General features: G+C 36.1%; 1 protein-coding gene across 3 annotated transcripts in view; it reads left to right on the top strand.

Moving 5' to 3' along the window:
- LOC311097907 (glucocorticoid receptor-like) overlaps positions 1–12220 on the top strand; it is a 75182-nt gene extending 62962 nt beyond the window's left edge. For 2 of the 3 annotated variants that reach the window (XM_084137903.1, XM_084137904.1), the window contains 4 exons: positions 1748–1892; positions 3294–3424; positions 7563–7720; positions 9236–12220. In XM_084137903.1, coding sequence (XP_083994029.1) covers positions 1748–1892; positions 3294–3424; positions 7563–7720; positions 9236–9397 — 596 coding nt within the window. In that variant the 3' untranslated portion in view covers positions 9398–12220. Of the gene's footprint in view, positions 1–1747; positions 1893–3293; positions 3425–7097; positions 7269–7562; positions 7721–9235 lie in introns of those variants that run through there. The other variant, XM_084137905.1, reaches the window with a different exon arrangement.
- The last annotated feature ends 73 nt before the right edge of the window (positions 12221–12293 follow it).

The raw sequence follows: 12293 nt of genomic DNA on the forward strand, positions 1-12293 counted from the left end.
GCACACGCACACGCACACGCACACACACACACAACATATTCCAGCATTGCAATCTTGACATCGCAGCCTGTTCATTATAGCCACGGAGCTTCAGAGCTAAGGCGGAGCTACAGATTAGGTGTCCCTAAAGAACCTGCGACTCTAACAATAGTTCCGCATTACATTAATTAATTTGCACGCAAGTTTTATTTATTTTTATACCGTGTATTCTCCGTGTGTATTCATGCACCGAACCATGACGCCCATACCGTTTCGGTTCAATACGAATACATGTACCGTTCCACCCCTAATATAGATATATATATATATATAAATAAATAAGTGTTTATATAATGTATGTGTATATATATTATTATATTTATGTCACATATATTTTATTATACAACTATTATGTTAGATGCGATTAATCGATTTGACAGCACTATTTTACTTTATTTTCAAATTAATGGGCTACTAGAAACTCATCATCGACTAAAAGCGTGAGAAAAGAAGCACATGATATTCTCTGCTCTGGCAGTGTGTCATGGGCTTACTGGGCAAAAATGCTTGTGGAAGAGGATTACAAAAGAACCACATGATTGAGCAAACTCATTTCAAGCTGTACATTCCCTTTAAAGAGACATATAGAAGAAAACATTATACTATAGCCATTTTAGCATTCTGACAACACAAGTCATTATTTTTTAAGTGACATGATGTGAAGGTCAAGTATGGTAACCCATACTCAGAATTTGTCATCTGCATTTAACCCATCCAAGTTAGTTCACACACATTAGGAGTAGTGAGTAGTGAACACACACACACAAACACACACACACACACACTGCAAACCGTGGACACACACACCCAGAGCAGTGATTTGGGCTTTGATGCCTTGCTCAAGAACACCTCATCATTTCCTGCCAGTATCGAGAATCAAACCCGCAACCTTCGAGTTTCCAGTCTCTATCCATTAGCCCACGACTTGAAAACATGACACACATGTGGAAGTTCAAAGAAATAGATTTCTCTCTGTCTCCTTATGTGATGTATATCTGGCCCAATTATTATTTCATTCAATTGAATCTGACATTTTATGTAACAATGGTTTCATGAACAATTTACACAAATTTGTTCTGCTCCACTTTCATGAATAAAGCCCAGTGTCTTTGGAGGGTTTTGATGTCAGGAAAGAAGATTTGGTTTTGATTTTAGTGACATCAAAATCATGTCAAAATCAGAACAAACAGATGTCATTATGAAGTTGCGTCAGAGAGATCTGAAGCAAGAGCGGTCGTATAATATTGTACAGGCTGAGTCTCAAAAACAAAGTGTAATTCAAACCATTTTACATTTTGAAACAAGGCCCTTCGATGATTCTTTTCAGCTCTTTGGTTCAAGTCAAGTCAAGTCTCCTTTATTTATATAGCACTTTTTACAATACAGATTGTATCAAAGCAGCTTCACAGTGATAACATGAAAATAATACAACAAAGTTTGTTTCTAGAAGAAAATTGCGTCATCGTCCACCTTAAGTGAGACAGATCAATAATATTGTTGAATATTAAATGTCCCCAACTAAGCAAGCCAAAAGCCAAGGCAACAGTGGCAATGAACCAAAACTCCATCAGGTGGCAGAATGGAGAAAAAAAAAAAACCTTGGGAGAACCCAGGCTCAGTCAGCAGAGAATGTTCTTCATGTCATGAAAGCAATGGTGTTTTTAAGAGTGTATACTTCCTATAGAGTTAACGTCCCTGTCATATTCAGGCTTCAGAAACCTGCACTTGGATGACCAGATGACGCTGTTGCAGTGCTCCTGGCTCTTCCTCATGTCCTTCGGCTTGGGCTGGAGATCCTACCAGCAGTGTGATGGAGGCATGCTGTGTTTCGCTCCAGACCTCGTCATCAATGAGTGAGCCCACCTTTACTACCCACAATTGGAATGTTTAGGCTTGAAATGACAGGTTATGTGGTTTTCAACACCATTTTCAAACTTCCAGACTTACACTGGCACCATAAGTCAATTATCTTTCTCTATCGGTTATCAGACTTTTCTTTTTTGTCTTTTTAAATGGACTTTAAAACTTTTGTTTAATGATGAAAAACCCCAGACCTGTCTTGTAAGTTTTATATGTGCTATATTTCAATGTAAGTGTTTCCTTTGGGTTATTCTTAATGAAAGTCTAGGTCTTTTGATATCTGAATAATGAGCAAAGCAGGGTTGTGCGCTGACTTTTGAGATGTTACCTCTGGTCCTAAATTTAATAGTGCATGGAACATGGTGTGTGCAGATTCAATCCATTGAACTTCGCAAAAGTTCTTTCTCAGACATGCTTATTGTAGCAGCCTGGGAGCTTTATTGCATATATAATACAATTTGCATTACTAAAATAACATATACAAAAACTTTCAAAAGTGAATAATATTTAAACAATAAATTGTTCAACTTTATAATGCAAAAAAAAAAAAAAAAAGCATGTTCAGTGGAATATCGTCTATTCCAAATGTGTTGCTTTCGTAAATGTCATAAAAATACAAAACAAAGTAAAGAATGCATTTCAAGAATTACACAAGATGTTTTATTTATATTATCAAGTCATATGTATTGCATGGAATGAGAAATGACAGCTTCTGGGTACTGAAACATTTGATGCATAACTAGGAAATGCAAATCCTACATGTTGCATTTGTCAGTTTGGGAATTGCACATTATATTGCATATTCTTTTCTGTCAATATATATAATCCTATCGTCAATAAATCCAATTAAACCTGTATAATTTCACAGGCATGCTGCTTTATGTCCATGTCAAAGAGAAAATGATCGGATGTTAGAATAAATATCTAGTTCAGTCATAAAACTCTAGATGGCGCAGGTTGTTTGTCCTTTACATGAAAACCGCATGGCTGTCTCAGCTGATCCTGCAGCCAATGAGATTGCTTGCCCAACATTTAAATAGTCTGGTTCAGTGTTTGCTTCCCCAGCTCCACCTGCCTAGATCTGCTACGGGATTTATTTACCCCAATCTATGCAGCAGCAGCAGCAGCATACTGTATCTTACATGTTCACAGCAGTGTGTCTGTGTATCTATTAGCAGAAGCAAGTTCATACTTGTGCAGCAGCAGAGAAGATCTAGTTCGCCAAGACCAAATACATTAACATTGTATTATTCATTATCATGCTTAAACCATTTCAAGTTGTCATGATTGAACCGTTTCTTTTGTCTGCCATGATGTTTGGCTTTCTCTCTCTCTCTCTCTCTCTTTGGTGCTGTGAAATGCATGTAGAATATAAATATGTGTGTGTGTTAAAGGGAGAGGATGAAACTGCCCTACATGGGTGACCAGTGTAACCAGATGCTGAAGATTGCCAGTGAGCTGGTCCGGCTGCAGGTGTCCTACGACGAGTATCTCTGCATGAAGGTGCTTCTCCTCCTCAGCACAGGTACTGTACCAGCAGTCATCACAATTCACAAGTATATCGCACTTACAGTGATCTCAAAAAGTCATACTGAAAAATGCATGAATGTCAAGTATTTATTTTAAAGAAAGCACATATTTCACAATTTTGTGGTTTCAAATTATAAAACAATGCATAATTTATGTGTTTGGACACTTTATCAGACAACAGTGGAACATGTTCATAATTAATGTGAAGGAATACACCTGTGGATACTTTCCTAGGATTGCCTGTGTGAGGTGAATTAATGCTTTCATGTGACTTCAGTGTCCAAATAGATTTTGAGGCCACTGTATTACTGTCCTATGCAGATTTTCCATAGTATATTGGTTATATGGTGACAGAAGTCTTTGTTACACATCTTACATGTACATACAGTACTATAGTAATAACAGTAAATTATGCATAATAGCAAACAACTAACCCTAAACCAAACCCTAACCTTACATCTAAGTATAGAGTAAGTATTTATTTGTATAATTATTAAAATGTAAAAGTGTAACCAGTATATTATTTATTGGCGCATATGCTTGTTAATATAATACCTTGGATAAACTCTAGTAATTGAGTTTCAACAGGTTGTCTATAAAAATATTTTTTTATAAAATATTTAAATACATTTTTTTATTTTCTTATAATCCCGGAATGTTAGAAAAAGCAAACATCAGGATGCACTTTTATTGTTTCTTAACAAAATGGCTTTTATTCATGAAGTAATTTCTCTGGTTTTATTGAACCATTTCTACATTAGCTTTGTTTCCATCCAAAGTTGCAAATTTAACTTGTGGGCAAAATCAGAATTTTGCATAAAACATTTGAAAGTAATGCACCGTTTCCATCCAGTGGGCCGAAGAGAACAAAATCGTCACTTCCTGATAAACTGGCACTAAATATTACTAAGAAAAATGGAAGTTGCTGCAGTAGGAGAAGCTACTGTATGTAATAATTTTGTATATAATAAATGACTTTACGCAATAAAGTTATTTTGCTTTTTGAGGTAGAAGCCTGGTGTTTGGGAATGCAGTCTTGTAAGACAGTTATGCGTCCCATTGCAATGTCACATGTCTTTTTTGATGTGCATCAAGAAATTTATTCGGTAAATGTGTTTCCGTCGTAGTTCATCGGATATCGTCTTATCGGGTAAAAAGTTTATGCAACTCAATTTTGCGCATACGTTTTTTATGCACATTTTTAGAATTTACGCGCATTTTTGTGTTTCCATTCAGAGTTTTTTTTTTTTTATGTGATATCCATAAATGCGCATAAAAATAGGTGGATGGAGCTAGTGTCACTGAAAATGACATATGTATCATATGTACCACAGAGACATATTTCATCTAGCAGAGTTGGACCTCTCCTTCCCAGTGCAGTGTTCAGTGTGTTACTGCATGGAATACTGTGTCCCACAATGCAATGCTCTCGACTTTCCATTTTGTTTTATGTGACGAATGACCCGATCTCCTCCCTTGAAATCAGGTCTCTATCAACTATCGGTTAATAGTTAAACCAAGTACACACAGATGATATTAATTTAAAATATGTATATAATTGCTTACTATATAGTGCATAATAACACAAATTGGATATAATGTAATTTCTTTGACTTGATAAACTGTTAATTGATAATAATATTAATAATAATAAACAAATAATTGAACATCATTACATTGTTAAATTAAGTGTTATGTCCATAAATTTTAGTTATAAAAAGAACACTTAATTACATTACAAATCGTTGTGAATGAATTGAGGGTAAGTGCACTTTTAACAGCCTTTGTTGACTTATTATTTTACTGGACAGCCAAATGTTGAAACATTTTCGATACAAAATTATAAATGAATATTCTGAGTTCAAGACAAGCATAAGTAACAGCATTTGTGACATAATGTTGATTACTACAAGAATACATTTTCGACTGGTTCCTCATTTTCATTCATCATGAGTTGAGAAATCAAAATTTTCGCTGAACTTTTCACATCTAAGAGGTCATTGTACTACACAAGTTTCAGAATTTAAAACTTCCTTGTTAGTCCAAAAACTGTATTGAAACCAGGCTGTCACAATGATGATTTTCTACTTTTTTTTTATTATGTAATAGAAACGAATGCATCAGCACAAGACTGCCTACACCAGGGGTTGGGAACCTTTTTTGACCAAAGAGACATTTTTTATTTTTTTATTTTTGGTTTATGCTTTTTTCCAAAAGAGCCACACATAAAAAAAAAAGATATATATTATTTAAAAAAAGAATATTTTTATAATATAAAATACAATGTTTCAATAACATTTCAAAAATAGTAACTTTATTAGGTCTATAGACAACTAAAAACAGACAAATATGAAACAAACAATAAATAACGAGTTGCAATATGTAAATTAATTGTGCAGGGCTTTCAGTGTGAGGTTGAGTTCTGAAAAAAAGTAAGGCTCCCTTTCCAAAACCCTCACTCGCCAAAACTCCGGTTATGATCAATGACAGCGTCTACACTGATCAATGAATATCTGATACTTACATCGTACTTGCATTGTGTTAGTTTTATGATTAAAGTATTTGTGAAAGTTAAGTAAAGTCAAGTAGTACTAGTGAGCTCATGTGTGTGCTTAACAGACATGACTGTGATTGGCTAAACTGCCTAGTGCTGCAAGCTTTTATTTAGAGTATATTTATTTAAATATAATTCTGTAATCAAGACTTTCCATGATTAGTTAATCTCGGCAGCTGTAATAGTAAAAACTAGTCAAGTTTTCAAAAGAGAAAACTTTAAACAGAGTGCTCAAATCAAAGGGCTAAAATCAGGGTACTACATTTTATTTTTGTTTCTACATTTACAGTTTTTGATGTAAAAATCCTACTTACAACGTGTCCTCAGGAAACAAAATAAAAAATACACTTCATGACCCCCTTAAACCGTCGCATTTACAGTCGTTTAGGGTTTATGGCAGTTCATTCTGCGAACAAAGTTGTACAATTTTATGTAACATTACACAGGAGAGGTTTGTGAGGTCCTATTAACAGACATATTGTTTATGTCTTGTGGATATACCTTTGAAACGGTGGGTATTGTGGTGAAAATCAAGTTTTTAATGTTGTTTATATGTCTGTGTGGTGTTTTTAATGTGCTTTAAGACAAACCATGTGCAAATTCATAAAGTCAAACAACATTGCTGACTCTGCTGAGTGTTTTCTCTTTAAAACTGCAGTGAACTAAAGACAGTCTCAAAAACGAGGTTTGAAATCGCCCGTGTTTCTTACGTCACAAACTACCTTGTAACCAATCACCTACAAGAACTAGTAGGGGAGTCTCGAGAGAAGCCGGGTTATCCCGCTATATTTTTCCGTTGATATGAAAAGTCGGGTGGATTTAGCAAAATAACCCAGATGATAACTGGACACCAATTGCTGAATTGAACATGCACATAGTAAGGTTTGTATGAGAACAATGTAGAAGGAACACTTTGCATGCTTGCGTTCTGTTTCAGTACCGTTTTAAACATAGTTGGCAATAGTTTCTACTACTTAAAATTCAGTAAATATCCTGATGTCGTACTTTCCGATGAGCCTCAGATCTCTCTATGTTGAAGTCCTGCTGTCTTATCTGATTGGAGATCAGGATGTAATTCCACCAAGACTATCAACGTCTTCTGCGTTTTGCATAGGTTCGTTCGTGTTTGCCTGGGCTGGAATCCAGCATCCCTAGGCCTCAAATCCCTGGCTGATACGGCATTGATCTGAACGCCTCAGGGACTCAGCTTTGCATACTTTCCTTTGAGTTGTATGTGAACCGGTAGGACCGTTGCAAGAGGAACCCTCACACATGGTGTAGTCTCTTTTAATAAGCTTTATGGTGTGTCCCAGCAGAAAGGTGTACTGTATATACGTATAACATGAAGATTGATGTGCAGATTTTAAGTCAGTAGGGCAATTCTGACATGGTTAATATGTTCCTATCTGTGAAATGAGCTTTCCTGAGTGTAATGCACTCTTAGTATTGGCATTCGTTTAATTCTGATTCTTTAATGACATAATGACTTACAGACTTTGCTACTCCTTGGAATATTTTCCTGATTAAAAGGCAATAATGTAACGTTAACGTCTAATCCTGACCCCATCTGTTTTCACAGTACCAAAGGATGGCCTTAAAAGCCAAACTGTGTTTGATGAAATCCGCATGTCGTACATCAAGGAGCTGGGAAAAGCCATTGTTAAACGAGAGGAGAACTCCAGCCAGAACTGGCAGAGGTTCTACCAGCTCACCAAGCTCTTGGACACCATGCAGGAGGTAAGCGGGCATCTCTTACAATCAGCAAACACAAACAAGAGACATTATTGGCACTGACGGTATTATTGTGTGTACAAGAGAGAAAAACATGCTAGGCCAGAAGCGCTTCATGCACGTATGGAACCATGTGGTCAGCACATTGCAAATGTTTGGCCTACATACTTATTGCTAGAGGTGGGGGACTCGAGTCACGTGACTTGATACGAGTCGCAAAGTTAAGGACTTGATACATTTCTAATTATAAATATGTATTATAATAAATGATTATTAATATTAGGGTATAAATGTAAAATTAAGGAAGCACGTCGTGGCCAATATAAACTCTAGGCTGCTTGTTTCTTGTTTGGTACTGTGACATGACTTGACTCTTAGCAGGACTCGACTTGACTCGATTGGTTTGTCTGCACTATGACTTGAGAATTATTTGAGAAAAAGAATATAAATGTTTATTTTTTTAAGAAAATGGCCGATGGTTTGGCTAGATAAGACCCTTATTCCTCGGCTGGGATCGTGTAGAGCTCTTTGAAGCTGCATTGAAACTGCAATTTGGACCTTCAAACCGTTGGTTCCCATTGTCCCGTAGTCCATTATATGGAGAAAAATCCTGGAATGTTTTCCACAAAAACCTTAATTTCTTTTCGACTGAACAAAGAAAGGCATGAACATTTTGGATGACGTGGGGTTGAGTAAATTATCAGGAAATTTTATTTCTGAGGTGAATAATCTTGTAAAGCCCAATCGTGTCCCTAGAGAGCTTCCTTCCTACAGAGTTTAGTTCTGGCACTGCTCAAACACACCTGTCTACAACTTTCAGATGTTCCCGAAGATCGCTGATTCATTCAGGAACGAAACAACAGTCCTGTGATTATCTGAAATTTGAACACCACCTTACATGACTCAACCGACAAGCAATGCGCCTCCGGGGAAACTGGATGCCGAGAATACTTTAAAAAGGATTATAGTGTTTGCCTTTTTATTATTAGTCAGGACTGTTCAACAAAGACAGTAAACCACAGAAGACGGTTCTCAGTGCTATCAAAATAAAAGTCCCGCTTACGACACGTAACGGCCCTACTGAAAAACTTGTCGTCAGCCTTGGCGATATATCGTTCAACCACTACTTGTGAATGTATACACTTTAGTCATTATTGTGATTTTTTTTTATTTATTTATTTTTATTTTTTTACACATATTATGAATTAGATTAATTAACTTGGAGGTTGTACCGCATGACATTTTACTACCTAAACAAACCAAAACATTAATAAAAATATCATAAAATTTAAAGTATCTGAAATTTTAAGACTTATTGGGTCTGCAGTTAGTCCTCCCTATGCTACTATTTAATGTTTAATGTAATGTCGGTTGCACCACATGACTTGATTTGGTGCAACAGCAAAAAAAATCAAAGCAGCAATAATAAAACATGCTAAACAACATATTTTTGAGGACACATGCTGTCCTGCGATTGCATTGTTTGTAAAAGCTCTACTGAAATGCTACTTCTGTCCACAGATGGTGGAGGGGCTTCTCGACTTCTGTTTCTACACGTTTGTGAATAAATCTCTGAGCGTGGAGTTTCCTGAGATGTTGGCAGAGATCATCAGCCATCAGCTACCAAAATTTAAAGACGGGAGTGTCAAGCCTCTTCTGTTCCATCAGAAATTACTGCCTTAGATCATAGCAATGCCTTAACGCCACCCTTCCCTTACCAGCGCCAGTCCAACCTGCCCGATTGCCCCCAAACATCCTGAATGAATTGAGCATGAATTCTGCTTGATTCTCAGAGGAGAGAGGTGAAGTTCGCTCTTCACAAATGTTTGTGGAGCAGGACAAAGGACAAAGCAGAGTCATGTACTCGGAGCAGACGGAATATGACTTTCAGAAAGACGTACTTTAGTGATATTTTCTCTTTTTTTGCATGTACACTGCTGAAATGTTTACAAAGGTATATCAAAAAAAGGGAAATGTGCCTTTTTTGCGCTTTGCGAATCAATTTCAGACATTTCTCAGGCTAACGCAATGACTTGGCATTCACACTTTATGTCGACGACTCCCATTCGTCACGTCACGTCTGTTTTCTTGTCTAAGCCTGCCTCGATGGTTCTCTGTAGGGTGACAGCTTAACGGTCCTCTGAGGTGCTCAAAAGTATGAAGCAGCCCATGAAACATGAGACCCTTTTTTTAGTTTTTTTGTTTTTCAATCTCATCGAAGTTCCAAAACAAGTATGTATGCAGCACCGTGGAAATGCCACATGATAATTCAACTCAAATCGAGATCTGTTCCATGACTGGCAGCAAAATACTAAGTTATTTCTTTGTTTTTTTTTAAATAGTTCACCCAAAAATGAAAATTCTTCCATCGTTTACTCGCCCTCGTGTTGTTCCAAACTTGTATGCCTTTCTTTACTCCATGGAACACAAAAGGAGAAATTCTAAATAATTTTCAATTCAGCTGCAATGAATGGTGGCTGGAGCTTTCAAGCTTCAAAAAATACACTAAAGCGGCATAAATGTATTGCTAGAGTGGCTCATATACCACTCGTGTTGTGCGTTTCAGGTTTAAAGGCTAAATTTAAGTCTTTATTCACTGAAGATGAGGACCAGATTAGTCCGATTCATAAACAAATCATTCATTCATTCGTGAATTTGAATCATTCGCTCATGAATCTTTGTCGGTTCCATTATTTAAAAAAATAATAATAATAATCGGTGTTCCACAGAAATAAGCAATTCATACAGGAATAACATGAGGGTGAGAATTTTTGTTGTTGTTGTTGTTGATATTTTAAATAAGATATTGGAAAAAAACCCTTATTTTACTACAATGAAAATGGAAATACATAATAGTATCTCAATTATACTAAAATAGCACTGACAAAGTGCTAAGTCTTTTTCTTTGGGTGAACTTACTGAAATTTAAGCATATTATATTGACAATTGATTATTAAATTAATTTAGTTTTTATGTTAATTATTAGCTCAGGTTCACGTAACATAAATGACCATCAGCACTTGGTAAGTCCTGGAATCAGTGGATAATTCAGGGTTATTTTGTCAAATTCCTGTGCATTCTGGCCATATTCAGATTAGCATATCCCAGCAATCCCCTCCTCTCGACTGTGGTCTGTTCATGTCTTTGTGCGTTTTTTTTAAGTGCGTCTCGGACACCTCGGATTATATGTTCATGCATTTAATGTTCTGTCATCCTTGGAAACCATTTTAATTGAAATGTTCGTGGAATATTCTCTGCATATTCTGAATCTGGTAACCCACATGAGGCCCACAAGTTTTGACCCACTTTTTGTTTTTGGTAACATCAGAACAAAAGGAACATTTGTTGTTCTCGTGCTCGAGTATGTGTGTTTGCCCGTTGTTACGCGTGTTACTCAGCTTTAGGGTGTCTGCACCAGCTAAGCTTCATTACTAGCCGAGAGGAATAATTCACTCAAAAATGAAAAATTATTAGTCTGTCATTATTTACCCATCATCATGTTGTTCCAAATTCGTGCTGTTATTTTTCTGTCTCTATGAACTGTTGTATTGTGAAGATTCTTCGAAACATACGGGGTCGGAAACGGCACGGAGGTGAGTAAATAGTGACAGAATTCAATTTTTTGGGTGAAATATTTCCTGCACATTTCTGGAATTCCCATTGTTTGAGTGTATAAGACAACTGAACATTCAAAGATTGAACTAACAATGTTATTTTAAAATAACACAACTAGATTTGGTCATTTGACCAGATTCAGCCACTTATTTAGCCACTATGGCCATGTACAGTATTAAAACTCTCATGGTGAGCAGAGGGTTAAAGGTTCATTTCCAGTAATGCAGCCGATTGTCGTCACCTGGTGCATGTCACAGAATCCGGAGTGTGTTACCAAGCCACTGTATGTTTAACGCTCATTTCCAACAGCTTCATTAATATGACATGAAATCGAAATGTACGCGGTAAAAATCCCAATCACATATTTTAGCGTATTTTACGAGACTATTTTTTTACAAATTCCTCGCTAGGTTTGTGAGATGACGCATTTTCTAATTGTTTCACAATAGGCCTTGCAAAGGGAGTTTGTGAGCCATAAACCAGAGGTTGTATGAATTCAGAAAAAAGCTGAAGTGTCTAAAAAATATTTTTTTTGTTTGGTAATCATTGATCATTTTTTAAAAGTAACTAAAACGAAAATATAATTACACAGATACACTTTGATATACACATCATTTTACAACAAAATTTTAATACATAAAGTTGTATTGCTATCTTTTTTGTGTCAAGAACTGTATTGCAGCTGTTATATGTAAATGTAAATTCTATAAATCTATAGGGAATATATGAGTAATCACTGTTTTAAAGAATGACAGCTTAAAGTTAGGAGTCGGGGGCTGCGAGTATAGCTTGTATAGTGCAACAGAGTGACCAAAGCAACGCAGATTTTAAAAAAAAAAGAGAGAGAGAGAGAAAAAGAAATATTTAAAGCAGTTACATTTTACAGTAGCACTTACTACCCAACTCTAGTACTTTATTTTATCCTTTTCTATTTGTTTTATAAAGATTTAGGCTTTGGTCTCAT

The sequence above is a fragment of the Abramis brama genome (assembly GCF_963993115.1).
Source record: "Abramis brama genome assembly, chromosome: 15".
Classification (NCBI taxonomy): Eukaryota; Metazoa; Chordata; class Actinopteri; order Cypriniformes; family Leuciscidae; genus Abramis; species Abramis brama.